Source organism: Nerophis lumbriciformis, unplaced genomic scaffold (assembly GCF_033978685.3).
Source record: "Nerophis lumbriciformis unplaced genomic scaffold, RoL_Nlum_v2.1 HiC_scaffold_49, whole genome shotgun sequence".
Lineage (NCBI taxonomy): Eukaryota > Metazoa > Chordata > Actinopteri > Syngnathiformes > Syngnathidae > Nerophis > Nerophis lumbriciformis.
In genome coordinates, this window is record NW_027316591.1 from 280,001 (window position 1) to 295,000 (window position 15,000).

The 15,000-nt window shown below is 40.9% G+C and overlaps 1 protein-coding gene across 1 annotated transcript in view; it reads left to right on the plus strand.

Moving 5' to 3' along the window:
• Nucleotides 1-15,000, plus strand: part of LOC140677831 (ephrin type-A receptor 3-like) — a 154,384-nt gene that overhangs the window by 115,114 nt on the left and 24,270 nt on the right. The window contains exon 3 of the mRNA XM_072912739.1: nucleotides 1,427-1,627. Within this exon, the coding sequence (XP_072768840.1) occupies nucleotides 1,427-1,627 (201 nt within the window). The remainder of the gene's footprint in view (nucleotides 1-1,426; nucleotides 1,628-15,000) is intronic.

Sequence of the window (15,000 nt, forward strand, 5' to 3'; positions counted from 1 at the left end):
ACACACACACACACACTCTTATATGTGTTACCTTTTTGAGACCTGAGAAAAATGCCTACCTCTTTAGGACCAGCCTTTCTAGATATATAAAAAAACTTTTCTATGCACATTAAATCAACAAAAAAATCCTGACTTTGGAGCAATGTTCACGGACTCTAGTGTTTGGCTCTCTATTAGATGCAATGGTTTTCCGTATTGGGACCATGATTTCGGTCCTATATGGAAGCTACTTTTCCTTGTTGATGTCTCAAGAAGGGTAGAAACAAAAAAAATCCTGACTTTGGAGCAATGTTCACGGACTCTAGTATTTGGCTCTCTATTAGACGTAATGTGACCATGGTTTCGGTCCTCACTTGGAAGGTACCTTTCCTTGTTGATGTCTCAAGAAGGGTAGAAATACAAGAACACACACACACACACACACACACACACACACACACACACACACACACACACACACACACACACACACTCTTATATTTGTTACCTTTTTGAGACCTGAGAAAAATGCCTCCCTCTTTAGGACCACCCTTTCTAGATATATATAAAAAACCTTTCTATGCACATTAAATCAACAAAAAAAATCCTGACTTTGGAGCAATGTTCACGGACTCTAGTGTTTTGCTCTCTATTAGATGCAATGGGACCATGGTTTCGGTCCTCACTTGGAAGGTACCTTTCCTTGTTGATGTCTCAAGAATGATAGAAATACAAAAACGAACACACACACACACACACACACACACACACACACACACTCTTATGTTTGTTATCTTTTTGAGACCGGAGAAAAATGCCTACCTCTTTAGGACCACCCTTTCTATCAACAAATCAAATCAACAAAAAAATCCTGACTTTGGATCAATGTTCACGGACTCTAGTATTTGGCTCTCTATTGAACGCAATGGGACCATGGTTTCGGTCCTCACTTGGAAGGTACCTTTCCTTGTTGATGTCTCAAGAAGGGTAGAAATACAAGAACACACACACACACACACACACACACACACACACACACACACACACACACACACACACACACACACAATACAAGCGCCTTGCAGCTGTGTACAGCTCACCTGTGCTGCTTCCTTTCAAAACACCGGCTTGGGAACGGTATACCTCGGTTGGTAGAGTGGCCGGTCCAGCAACTTGAGGGTTCCAGGTTCGATCCCCGCTTCCGCCATCCGAGTCACTGCCGTCGTGTCCTTGGGCAAGACACTTTACCCACACTGCTTTACATGTAACTTAGATATTGGGTGTCACTATGTAAAAGTGCTTTGAGTCACTAGAGAAAAGCGCTATATAAATATAATTCACTTCACACCTCCCATCCACTTAGCCGGAGTGTTTCTTCTATCCTCTCACTCCGACGTCCTCACTTCTCCAGCCGCGTAACCGCCTTCCAACCTGTGTTCCCCCGCAGTGGGAGGAGATCAGCGTGATGGATGAGCGCAACACCCCGATGAGGACCTACCAGGTGTGCAACGTCATGGAGGCCAACCAGAACAACTGGCTGCGGACACGCCACATCGGCCGGGAAGGAGCGCAGCGTGTCTACATCGAGATCAAGTTCACCCTGCGGGACTGCAACAGTCTGCCGGGGGTCCCCGGGACCTGCAAAGAGGTGAGTGCAACACTAACGTCTTATATCGCAGGTGTCAAACTCAAAGCCCGCGAAAGCGTGGAAATAATATGCGTTAAGTCATCTTTTCTTACTAAATATATTTGTTCTTTTCCCCTTTTTGACATTACAAATCCTGTACAGCATGCAATTGCATATCGTTTAAAATTCAATATTATTCAAATATAAATATAATATTATGTATTTACAAACATATTACTTAAATATCTACTTGACTTATGATTTCAAAACAAATTAAAGCTGCAAGCAGCGTTGGTCGGGCCCGCGTATTTGGCAGGTGCTAGTCCTAAGTGTCCCAATACTTTTGTCTACTTTTAGTCTGAAGTGTCCCAAGACTTTTGTCTAGTGTACCTACCTTGTCTGCATTGTGTGGGCACGTTGGTGCTTCCTGCTTTTAAGCAGCCATCTTAAAAAAAACAGCAGCGCAGCGGGTTTTTGAAGGGTCATAAAATCAAAACTGGAGCAGTTAGAAAAACGCGTTTCTGTAGTTTTAAACACAAGGGTGCAATCTCTCTCCTGTGTTAGTTTGAAGGCGAAACGACAGATCGTTTTTGAAGGAAGGTGACCGGTTTTTACAAAAAAATTGTTTTGAAGGGGGAATAGCAAACTTCCTGTTGATTTTTGCTGGGGGTTGTCAAATTATGAAATGTAGGTCTAAGTGAGACCTACATAGAGGTTTTTGTTTCATGTCTCGCCGACTTTCCCAGTGGGAGTTACAGGCAGTTTTGCCATTTTTTTCTTCCGAAAAGCAGTTTTTTCTGTGTTTTATTCAAAAATTGCGGTAGAGCGCATTTTTAAGATTTGGGGTTAGGTTTTTTTTTATTAGATCGCAATTTTTGCTAGTCCTGATGTGTGCGTTCAGTTTGGTGAGTTTTGAAGCATGTTAAGGGGGTCAAATTACAGCTCAAAGAGGCAAAAGTGACTGTTTTTAGTTCTTTTTTGTCTTGAAGGGGGAATTTCCAACCTCCTGTTGATTTTTGCCCAAGGATATACAATTATGAAAACTAGGTCTAAGTCAGACCTATATAGAGGTTTTCGTTTCATGTCTCTCCGACCTTTGTAGTGGGAGTTACGGGCAGTCTAGTTAATTTTTTTCCTAGGGGGCGCTAGAGCGCAATTTTGAGTTTTGGGGTTTGGTTTTTTGATGGAAAGTTTTGCCGTATATTACTGATGTGTGTGTAAAATTTGGTGAGTTTTGAAGCATGCTAAGGGGGTCAAATTACAGCGCAAAGTTGCGGAATAATAATAATTAAAGCTGCAAGCAGCGTTGGACAGGCCCGCGTATTTGGCAGGTGCTAGTCCTAAGTGTCCCAATACTTTTGTCTACTTTTAGTCTGAAGTGTCCCAAGACTTTTGTCTAGTGTACCTACCTTGTCTGCATTGTGTGGGCACGTTGGTGCTTCCTGCTTTTAAGCAGCCATCTTAAAAAAAACAGCAGCGCAGCGGGTCTTCGAAGGGTCATAAAATCAAAACCGGAGCAGTTAGAAAAACACGCTTCTGTAGTTTTAATCACAAGTGTGCAATCTCTCTCCTGTGTTAGTTTGAAGGCGAAACGACAAACGCGCTCAGAGGAGTTCGTTTTTGAAGGAAGGTGACCGGTTTTTACAAAAAAATAGTTTTGAAGGGGGAATAGCAAACTACTTGTTGATTTTTGCTGGGGGTTGTCAATCTATGAAATGTAGGTCTAAGTGAGACCTACATAGAGGTTTTTGTTTCATGTCTCTCCAACTTTCCCAGTGGGAGTTACAGGCAGTTTTGTCATTTTTTTTCTTCCGAGGAGCAGTTTTTTCTGCGTTTTATAAAAAAAATTGCGGTAGAGCACATTTTTTAGATTTGGGGTTAGGTTTTTTCATTAGATCACAGTTTTAGCCAGTCCTGATGTGAAGCATGTTAAGGGGGTCAAATTAGAGCTCAAAGAGGCAAAAGTGACTGTTTTTAGTACTTTTTTTGTCTTGAAGGGGGAATTGCCAACTTCCTGTTGATTTTTGCCCGAGGATGTACAATTATGAAACGTAGGTGTAAGTCAGACCTACATAGAGGTTTTTGTTTCATGTCTCTCCGACCTTCCTAGTGGGAGTTACAGGCAGTTTTGTCATTTTTTTCATCCGAGGAGCAGTTTTTTCTGCGTTTTATAAAAAAATTGCGGTAGAGCACAATGTTTAGATTTGGGGTTAGGTTTTTTCATTAGATCACAGTTTTAGCCAGTCCTGATGTGAAGCATGTTAAGGGGGTCAAATTAGAGCTCAAAGAGGCAAAAGTTACTGTTTTTAGTACTTTTTTGTCTTGAAGGGGGAATTGCCAACTTCCTGTTGATTTTTCCCCGAGGATGTACAATTATGAAACGTAGGTGTAAGTCAGACCTACATAGAGGTTTTTGTTTCATGTCTCTCCGACCTTCCTAGTGGGAGTTACAGGCAGTCTAGTTTTTTTTTCCCTAGGGGGCGCTAGAGCGCAATGTTGAGTTTTGTGGTTCGGTTTTTAAAAAAAAAGGCAATTTTCGCAGGTCCTAATGTGTGGGTCAAATATGGTGAGTTTTGAAGCATGTTAAGTGGGTCAAATTACAGTTTATTGTGGGTGCGGAAGAATAATAAAGAATAATTAAAGCTGCAAGCAGCGTTGGTCGGGCCCGCGTATTTGGCAGGTCCTAGTCCTAAGTGTCCCAATACTTTTGTCTACTTTTAGTCTGAAGTGTCCCAAGACTTTTGTCTAGTGTACCTACCTTGTCTGCATTGTGTGGGCACGTTGGTGCTTCCTGCTTTTAAGCAGCCATCTTAAAAAAAACAGCAGCGCAGCAGCATCAGCGCAGCGGGTCTTTGAAGGGTCATAAAATCAAAACCGGAGCAGTTAGAAAAATTCATCATTGTAATCACAAGGGATCAATGTCTCTCCTGTGTTAGTTTGAAGGCAAAACGACAAACGCGCTCAGAGGAAATAGATTTTGAAGGAAGGTGACCGGTTTTTACAAAAAAAATTGTTTTGAAGGGGGAATAGCAAACTCCTTGTTGATTTTTGCTGGGGGTTGTCAATCTATGAAATGTAGGTCTAAGTAGGACCTACATAGAGGTTTTAGTTTCATGTCTCTCCGACTTTCCCAGTGGGAGTTACAGGCAGTTTTGTCATTTTTTTTTTTCCGAGGAGCAGTTTTTTCTGCGTTTTATAAAAAAATTGCGGTAGAGCACAATTTTTAGATTTGGGGTTAGGTTTTTTCATTAGATCACAGTTTTAGCCAGTCCTGATGTGTGTGTTCAGTTTGGTGAGTTTTGAAGCATGTTAAGGGGGTCAAATTAGAGCTCAAAGAGGCAAAAGTGACTGTTTTTAGTACTTTTTTTGTCTTGAAGGGGGAATTTCCAACTTCCTGTTGATTTTTGCCCGAGGATGTACAATTATGAAAGGTAGGTGTAAGTCAGACCTACATAGAAGTTTTTGTTTCATGTCTCTCCGACCTTCCTAGTGGGAGTTACAGGCAGTCTAGTTTTTTTTTTCCTAGGGGGCGCTAGAGCGCAATGTTGAGTTTTGTGGTTCGGTTTTTTTAAAAAAAGGCAATTTTCGCAGTTCCTGATGTGTGGGTAAAATATGGTGAGTTTTGAAGCATGTTAAGTGGGTCAAATTACAGTTTATTGTGGGTGCGGAAGAATAATAAAGAATAATTAAAGCTGCAAGCAGCGTTGGTCGGGCCCGCGTATTTGGCAGGTGCTAGTCCTAAGTGTCCCAATACTTTTGTCTACTTTTAGTCTGAAGTGTCCCAAGACTTTTGTCTAGTGTACCTACCTTGTCTGCATTGTGTGGGCATGTTGGTGCTTCCTGCTTTTAAGCAGCCATCTTAAATAAACAGCAGCGCAGCAGCAGCAGCAGCGCAGCGGGTCTTTGAAGGGTCATAAAATCAAAACCGGAGCAGTTAGAAAAATGCATCATTGTAATCACAAGGGTTCAATCTCTCTCCTGTGTTAGTTTGAAGGCGAAACGACAAACGCGCTCAGAGGAGTTCGTTTTTGAAGGAAGGTGACCGGTTTTTACAAAAATTTTGTTTTGAAGGGGGAATAGCAAACTTCCTGTTGATTTTTGCCGGGGGTTGTCAATTTATGAAATATAGGTCTAAGTGAGACCTACATAGAGGTTTTTGTTTCATGTCTCTCCGACTTTCCCAGTGGGAGTTACAGGCAGTTTTGTCATTTTTTTTCTTCCGAGGAGCAGTTTTTTCTGCGTTTTATAAAAAAATTGCGGTAGAGCACAATTTTTAGATTTGGGGTTAGGTTTTTTTCATTAGATCACAGTTTTTGCCAGTCCTGATGTGAAGCATGTTAAGGGGGTCAAATTAGAGCTCAAAGAGGCAAAAGTGACTGTTTTTAGTACTTTTTTGTCTTGAAGGGGGAATTGCCAACTTCCTGTTGATTTTTGCCCGAGGATGTACAATTATGAAAGGTAGGTGTAAGTCAGACCTACATAGAGGTTTTTGTTTCATGTCTCTCCGACCTTCCTAGTGGGAGTTACAGGCAGTTTTGTCATTTTTTTTTTTCCGAGGAGCAGTTTTTTCTGCGTTTTATAAAAAAATTGCGGTAGAGCACAATTTTTAGATTTGGGGTTAGGTTTTTTTATTAGATCACAGTTTTAGCCAGTCCTGATGTGAAGCATGTTAAGGGGGTCAAATTAGAGCTCAAAGAGGCAAAATTGACAGTTTTTAGTACTTTTTTGACTTGAAGGGGGAATAGCCAACTTCCTGTTGTTTTTTGCCCGAGGATGTACGATTATGAAAGGTAGGTGTAAGTCAGACCTACATAGAGGTTTTTGTTTCATGTCTCTCCGACCTTCCTAGTGGGAGTTACAGGCAGTTTTGTCATTTTTTCATCCGAGGAGCAGTTTTTTCTGCGTTTTATAAAAAAAATTGCGGTAGAGCACAATTTTTAGATTTGGGGTTAGGTTTTTTCATTAGATCACAGTTTTAGCCAGTCCTGATGTGAAGCATGTTAAGGGGGTCAAATTAGAGCTTAAAGAGGCAAAAGTGACTGTTTTTAGTACTTTTTTTGTCTTGAAGGGGGAATTGACAATTTCCTGTTGATTTTTGCCCGAGAATGTACAATTATGAAAGGTAGGTGTAAGTCCGACCTACATAGAAGTTTTTGTTTCATGTCTCTCCGACCTTCCTAGTGGGAGTTACAGGCAGTCTAGTGTTTTTTTTCCTAGGGGGTGCTAGAGCGCAATGTTGAGTTTTGTGGTTCGGTTTTTTTTTAAAAAAGGCAATTTTCGCAGGTCCTGATGTGTGGGTCAAATATGGTGAGTTTTGAAGCATGTTAAGTGGGTCAAATTACAGTTTATTGTGGGTGCGGAAGAATAATAAAGAATAATTAAAGCTGCAAGCAGCGTTGGTCGGGCCCGCGTATTTGGCAGGTGCTAGTCCTAAGTGTCCCAATACTTTTGTCTACTTTTAGTCTGAAGTGTCCCAAGACTTTTGTCTAGTGTACCTACCTTGTCTGCATTGTGTGGGCACGTTGGTGCTTCCTGCTTTTAAGCAGCCATCTTAAAAAAAACAGCAGCGCAGCAGCATCAGCGCAGCGGGTCTTTGAAGGGTCATAAAATCAAAACCGGAGCAGTTAGAATAATTCATCATTCTAATCAAAAGGGTTCAATCTCTCTCCTGTGTTAGTTTGAAGGCGAAACGACAAACGCGCTCAGAGGAAATAGATTTTGAAGGAAGGTGACCGGTTTTTACAAAAATTTTGTTTTGAAGGGGGAATAGCAAACTTCCTGTTGATTTTTGCCGGGGGTTGTCAATTTATGAAATGTAGGTCTAAGTGAGACCTACATAGAGGTTTTTGTTTCATGTCTCTCCGACCTTCCCAGTGGGAGTTACAGGCAGTTTTGTCATTTTTTTCCTTCCGAGGAGCAGTTTTTTCTGCGTTTTATAAAAAATTGCGGTAGAGCACAATTTTTAGATTTGGGGTTAGGTTTTTTCATTAGACCACAGTTTTAGCCAGTCCTGATGTGAAGCATGTTAAGGGGGTCAAATTAGAGCTCAAAGAGGCAGAAGTGACTGTTTTTAGTACTTTTTTGTCTTGAAGGGGGAATTGCCAACTTCCTGTTGATTTTTGCCCGAGGATGTACGATTATGAAAGGTAGGTGTAAGTCAGACCTACATAGAGGTTTTTGTTTCACGTCTCTCCGACCTTCCAAGTGGGAGTTACAAGCAGTCTAGTTTTTTTTTCCTAGGGGGCGCTAGAGCGCAATGTTGAGTTTTGTGGTTCGGTTTTAAAAAAAAAGGCAATTTTCGCAGGTCCTGATGTGTGGGTCAAATATGGTGAGTTTTGAAGCATGTTAAGTGGGTCAAATTACAGTTTATTGTGGGTGCGGAAGAATAATAAAGAATAATTAAAGCTGCAAGCAGCGTTGGTCGGGCCCGCGTATTTGGCAGGTGCTAGTCCTAAGTGTCCCAATACTTTTGTCTACTTTTAGTCTGATGTGTCCCAAGACTTTTGTCTAGTGTACCTACCTTGTCTGCATTGTGTGGGCACGTTGGTGCTTCCTGCTTTTAAGCAGCCATCTTAAAAAAAAACAGCAGCGCAGCAGCATCACCGCAGCGGGTCTTTGAAGGGTCATAAAATCAAAACCGGAGCAGTTAGAAAAATTCATCATTGTAATCACAAGGGTTCAATCTCTCTCCTGTGTTAGTTTGAAGGCGAAACGACAAACGCGCTCAGAGGAGTTAGTTTTTGAAGGAAGGTGACCGGTTTTTACAAAAAAAAATGTTTTGAAGGGGGAATAGCAAACTTCCTGTTGATTTTTGCTGGGGGTTGTCAATTTATGAAATGTAGGTCTAAGTGAGACATACGGAGAGGTTTTTGTTTCATGTCTCTCCAACCTTCCCAGTGGGAGTTACAGGCAGTTTTGTCATTTTTCTTCTTCTGAGGAGCAGTTTTTTCTGCGTTTTATAAAAAAATTGCGGTAGAGCACAATTTTTAGATTTGGGGTTAGGTTTTTTTCATTAGATCACAGTTTTAGCCAGTCCTGATGTGTGTGTTCAGTTTGGTGAGTTTTGAAGCATGTTAAAGGGGTCAAATTAGAGCTCAAAGAGGCAAAAGTGACTGTTTTTAGTACTTTGTTGTCTTGAAGGGGGAATTGCCAACTTCCTGTTGATTTTTGCCCGAGGATATACAATGATGAAAGGTAGGTGTAAGTCAGACCTACATAGAGGTTTTTGTTTCATGTCTCTCCGACCTTCCTAGTGGGAGTTACAGGCAGTCTAGTTTTTTTTCCCCTAGGGGGCGCTAGAGCGCAATGTTGAGTTTTGTGGTTCGGGTTTTTTTTTAAAAAGGCAATTTTCGCAAGTCCTGATGTGTGGGTAAAATATGGTGAGTTTTGAAGCATGTTAAGTGGGTCAAATTACAGTTTATTGTGGGTGCGGAAGAATAATAAAGAATAATTAAAGCTGCAAGCAGCGTTGGTCGGGCCCGCGTATTTGGCAGGTGCTAGTCCTAAGTGTCCCAATACTTTTGTCTACTTTTAGTCTGAAGTGTCCCAAGACTTTTGTCTAGTGTACCTACCTTGTCTGCATTGTGTGGGCACGTTGGTGCTTCCTGCTTTTAAGCAGCCATCTTAAAAAAACAGCAGCGCAGCAGCATCAGCGCAGCGGGTCTTTGAAGGGTCATAAAATCAAAACCGGAGCAGTTAAAAAAATTCATCATTGTAATCACAAGGGTTCAATCTCTCTCCTGTGTTAGTTTGAAGGCGAAACGACAAACGCGCTCAGAGGAGTTCGTTTTTGAAGGAAGGTGACCGGTTTTTACAAAAAATTTGTTTTGAAGGGGGAATAGAAAACTCCTTGTTGGTTTTTGCTGATGGTTGTCAATCTATGAAATGTAGGTCTAAGTGAGACCTACATAGAGGTTTTTGTTTCATGTCTCTCCGACTTTCCCAGTGGGAGTTACAGGCAGTTTTGTCATTTTTTTTCTTCAGAGGAGCAGTTTTTTCTGCGTTTTATAAAAAAATTGCGGTAGAGCACAATTTTTAGATTTGGGGTTAGGTTTTTTTCATTAGATCACAGTTTTAGCCAGTCCTGATGTGAAGCATGTGAAGGGGGTCAAATTAGAGCTCAAAGAGGCAAAAGTGACTGTTTTTAGTACTTTTTTGTCTTGAAGGGGGAATTGCCAACTTCCTGTTGATTTTTGCCCGAGGATGTATTATTATGAAAGGTAGGTGTAGGTCAGACCTACATAGAGGTTTTTGTTTCATGTCTCTCTGACCTTCCCAGTGGGAGTTACAGGCAGTTTTGTCATTTTTTTTCTTCCGAGGAGCAGTTTTTTCTGCGTTTTATAAAAAAATAGCGGTAGAGCACAATTTTTAGATTTGGGGTTAGGTTTTTTCATTAGATCACAGTTTTAGCCAGTCCTGATGTGAAGCATGTTAAGGGGGTCAAATTAGAGCTCAAAGAGGCAGAAGTGACTGTTTTTAGTACTTTTTTGTCTTGAAGGGGGAATTGCCAACTTCCTGTTGATTTTTGCCCGAGGATGTACAATGATGAAAGGTAGGTGTAAGTCAGACCTACATAGAGGTTTTTGTTTCACGTCTCTCCGACCTTCCAAGTGGGAGTTACAGGCAGTCTAGTTTTTTTTTTCCTAGGGGGCGCTAGAACGCAATGTTGAGTTTTGTGGTTCGTTTTTTTTTTTAAAAAGGCAATTTTTGCAGGTCCTGATGTGTGGGTCAAATATGGTGAGTTTTGAAGCATGTTAAGTGGGTCAAATTACAGTTTATTGTGGGTGCGGAAGAATAATAAAGAATAATTAAAGCTGCAAGCAGCGTTGGTCGGGCCCGCGTATTTGGCAGGTGCTAGTCCTAAGTGTCCCAATACTTTTGTCTACTTTTAGTCTGAAGTGTCCCAAGACTTTTGTCTAGTGTACCTACCTTGTCTGCATTGTGTGGGCACGTTGGTGCTTCCTGCTTTTAAGCAGCCATCTTAAATAAACAGCAGCGCAGCAGCATCAGCGCAGCGGGTCTTTGAAGGGTCATAAAATCAAAACCGGAGCAGTTAGAAAAATTCATCATTGTAATCACAAGGGTTCAATTTCTCTCCTGTGTTAGTTTGAAGGCGAAACGACAAACGCGCTCAGAGGAGTTCGTTTTTGAAGGAAGGTGACCGGTTTTTACAAAAAATTTGTTTTGAAGGGGGAATAGCAAACTCCTTGTTGATTTTTGCTGGGGGTTGTCAATTTATGAAATGTAGGTCTAAGTGAGACCGACGGAGAGGTTTTTGTTTCATGTCTCTCCGACTTTCCCAGTGGGAGTTACAGGCAGTTTTGTCATTTTTTTCTTCCGAGGAGCAGTTTTTTCTGCGTTTTATAAAAAAAATTGCGGTAGAGCACAATTTTTAGATTTGGGGTTAGGTTTTTTCATTAGATCGCAGTTTTAGCCAGTCCTGATGTGTGTGTTCAGTTTGGTGAGTTTTGAAGCATGTTAAGGGGGTCAAACTAGAGCTCAAAGAGGCAAAAGTGACTGTTTTTAGTACTTTTTTTGTCTTGAAGGGGGAATTGCCAACTTCCTGTTGATTTTTGCCCGTGGATGTACAATTATGAAAGGTAGGTGTAAGTCAGACCTACATAGAGGTTTTTGTTTCATGTCTCTCCGACTTTCCCAGTGGGAGTTACAGGCAGTTTTGTCATTTTTGTCTTCCGTGGAGCAGTTTTTTTCTGCGTTTTATAAAAAAATTGCGGTAGAGCACAATTTTTAGATTTGGGGTTAGGTTTTTTTCATTAGAACCCAGTTTTAGCCAGTCCTGATGTGTGTGTTCAGTTTGGTGAGTTTTGAAGCATGTTATGGGGGTCAAATTAGAGCTCAAAGAGGCAAAAGTGACTGTTTTTAGTACTTTTTTTGTCTTGAAGGGGGAATTGCCAACTTCCTGTTGATTTTTGCCCAAGGATGTACAATTATGAAATGTAGGTCTAAGTCAGACCTACATAGAGGTTTTTGTTTCATGTCTCTCCGACCTTCCTAGTGGGAGTTACAGGCAGTCTAGTTTTTTCCCCCTAGGGGGCGCTTGAGCGCAATGTTGAGTTTTGTGGTTCGGTTTTTTTTTTAAAAAGGCAATTTTCGCAGGTCCTGATGTGTGGGTCAAATATGGTGAGTTTTGAAGCATGTTAAGTGGGTCAAATTACAGTTTATTGTGGGTGCGGAAGAATAATAAAGAATAATTAAAGCTGCAAGCAGCGTTGGTCGGGCCCGCGTATTTGGCAGGTGCTAGTCCTAAGTGTCCCAAGACTTTTGTCTACTTTTAGTCTGAAGTGTCCCAAGACTTTTGTCTAGTGTACCTACCTTGTCTGCATTGTGTGGGCACGTTGGTGCTTCCTGCTTTTAAGCAGCCATCTTAAAAAAAACAGCAGCGCAGCAGCATCAGCGCAGCGGGTCTTTGAAGGGTCATAAAATCAAAACCGGAGCAGTTAGAAAAATGCATCATTGTAATCACAAGGGTTCAATCTCTCTCCTGTGTTAGTTTGAAGGCGAAACGACAAACGCGCTCAGAGGAGTTCGTTTTTGAAGGAAGGTGATCGGTTTTTACAAAAAAATTGTTTTGAAGAGGGAATAGCAAACTTCCTGTTGATTTTTGCTGAGGGTTGTCAATCTATGAAATGTAGGTCTAAGTGAGACCTACATAGAGGTTTTTGTTTCATGTCTCTCCGACTTTCCCAGTGGGAGTTACAGGCAGTTTTGTCATTTTTTTTCTTCCGAGGAGCAGTTTTTTCTGCGTTTTATAAAAAAATTGCGGTAGAGCACAATTTTTAGATTTGGGGTTAGGTTTTTTCATTAGATCACAGTTTTAGCCAGTCCTGATGTGAAGCATGTTAAGGGGGTCAAATTAGAGCTCAAAGAGGCAAAAGTGACTGTTTTTAGTGCTTTTTTGTCTTGAAGGGGGAATTGCCAACTTCCTGTTGATTTTTGCCCGAGGATGTACAATTATGAAAGGTAGGTGTAAGTCAGACCTACATAGAGGTTTTTGTTTCATGTCTCTCCGACCTTCCTAGTGGGAGTTACAGGCACTATAGTTTTTTTTTTCCTAGGGGGCGCTAGAGCGCAATGTTGAGTTTTGTGGTTCGGTTTTTTAAAAAAAAAGGCAAATTTTGCAGGTCCTGATGTGTGGGTCAAATATGGTGAGTTTTGAAGCATGTTAAGTGGGTCAAATTACAGTTTATTGTGGGTGCGGAAGAATAATAAAGAATAATAAAACCTTTGGGAGTCCTTATGCAATGGGCCATGCGGGCCCTAATTATCAATCAAATTGCAGACTGGAAAATTTACAATACATTTTAAGGTTAAATTCCGCCGACTGAGTTTTTTTTACCGTAAAATCAACTTTGGTACTATGTAGGGATGTCCCCGATCCAGGTTTTTTGCACTTCCGATCCGATACCGATACCGACCGATACCGGCCTATCCGAGCATGTATTAAAGTTTAAAGTTATTTAGCCTACTTAGTCGTCAGAATCATGTTGAAAAGGGTTTTAGTACTCTTGATAACAACTAGCCAGCTGAATTAGGGGAGTTTGAATAATACACAATGGTTGGTAACAAGAAACTGACCTGTTTATTCAAGGATAAACACAAAATAGACAAAATTACACAGAAATGGCATCATTGAAACTAGGGCTGGGCGATATGGCCTTTTTTTAATATTGCCATATTTTAAGGCCATATTGCGATACACAATATTTATCTCGATATTTTGCCTTAGCCTTGAATGAACACTTGATGCATATAATCACAGCAGTATGATGATTCTATGTGTTTTGATTGATTGATTGAGACTTGTATTAGTAGTGTCATGTCTGTGTAATCATGTTTTGTCTTAGTCATGTTTTGTTTAGTTATTGGACTCTTTAGTTTCTGGCTTTTCACTCCTTTGTCTTGTTTCCATGATTACCCATTAGTTTCACCTGTTCCACGTTTGGACTCATTGTGCACTCTTGTTTGTCACCATAGCAACCCATTAGTTTTCACCTGTCACGTCACGCACCTGTTTCACGTTTTGAGTCACGCACCTGTTTTCGTTAATCATGTCTGTAGTATTTAAGTTCAGTGTTTTTCAGTTTGTCTTTCTGGTGACATCCCCGCATTTATGCTTCTGCACACTCTCCACACCCTTATGATCCTTGCTGCTCTTTTTTTCATGCCGGTTCCATGCCAAGTAAGTTTTTGTTTATTAAGCCACAGTTAGTGTTTTTTGTTGTTCATAGTTTCTGCCTTTGTGCAAGTATTTGTTTTCATAGCCAAGTCGTTTCTCCGCCACTGTGCGCGCTTTTCGTTTGTACTTTTTTTTGTAGTTATAGAGTTTAAATAAATCATGTATTCCCCTTCACGCCACGTATGGTCTAAATCTTTTGCACCTCGGGAGAACAAACCACGCCATAGTGCTAGTCTTGACAAGTAGGTTGCACAGTGAAGTACATATTCCGTACAATTGACCACTAAATGGTAACACCCCAATAAGTTTTTACACTTCTTTAAGTCGGGGTCCACTTAAATTGATTCATGATACAGATATATACTATCAGATATATACTATCATCATAATACAGTCATCATACGAGATAATCACATTGAATTATTTACATTATTTATAATCCAGGGTGTGGAGGGTAAGTGTCAAAAAGACAGCCAAAAGAGTTTGATATGAGAATAAATCTAAAGTTAAAATATAGGGTAGAAATGCACCCATTTGCAGGAAATGTAGTCTTGATTTTCAACATTTTCTTTCAAGGCTTGCATGTCTACATTAAAACATTCTTCTTCATACTGCATTAATATATGCTACTTTTAAATTTTCATGCAGAGAAGGAAATCACAACTAAAAAAATCACAAATTTTTTCATACGGTGTTGATGTGGAAATGTTTGCCTCGGCATTTTGATGGTGTGGGCGTGTGGCACCGAATGGAGATAAGCGTCTCGACAGACGTCACAATATTTGAACAATGATGACGAAAACTGTTTTCTCTGTCGTGTCCGTGTGTCGAAAATTGTTATGCGCTTATTTTTTTATTTGATTTTGTGCGTGGCATAGATTTGCTATGCGCAGAGGACGCTTAAACAGTGCGCAATTGCACAGGCGAGCACCTTAGAGGGAGCGTTGCTCGCACGGCTGCGCTAGCATCACAGCTAACGTTAGCCATGCTGCTACCTCTCTGCTCGGGGAGGACGTATACGTATGTGACGTATGACGTGACAGTATGTAAGAAGGTGCACTTGCTGTCTGTAAGGGGGAGACACAGGAAAGAGTGAGAAGAGCCTGTCGTGTAATGCCAGCAGCTAAAAGCAACTGCGTGAGAATCCACAGACCTGTGGATGTGTTGAAGGTGTGCTGGAAAATGCGGAACGGAAATT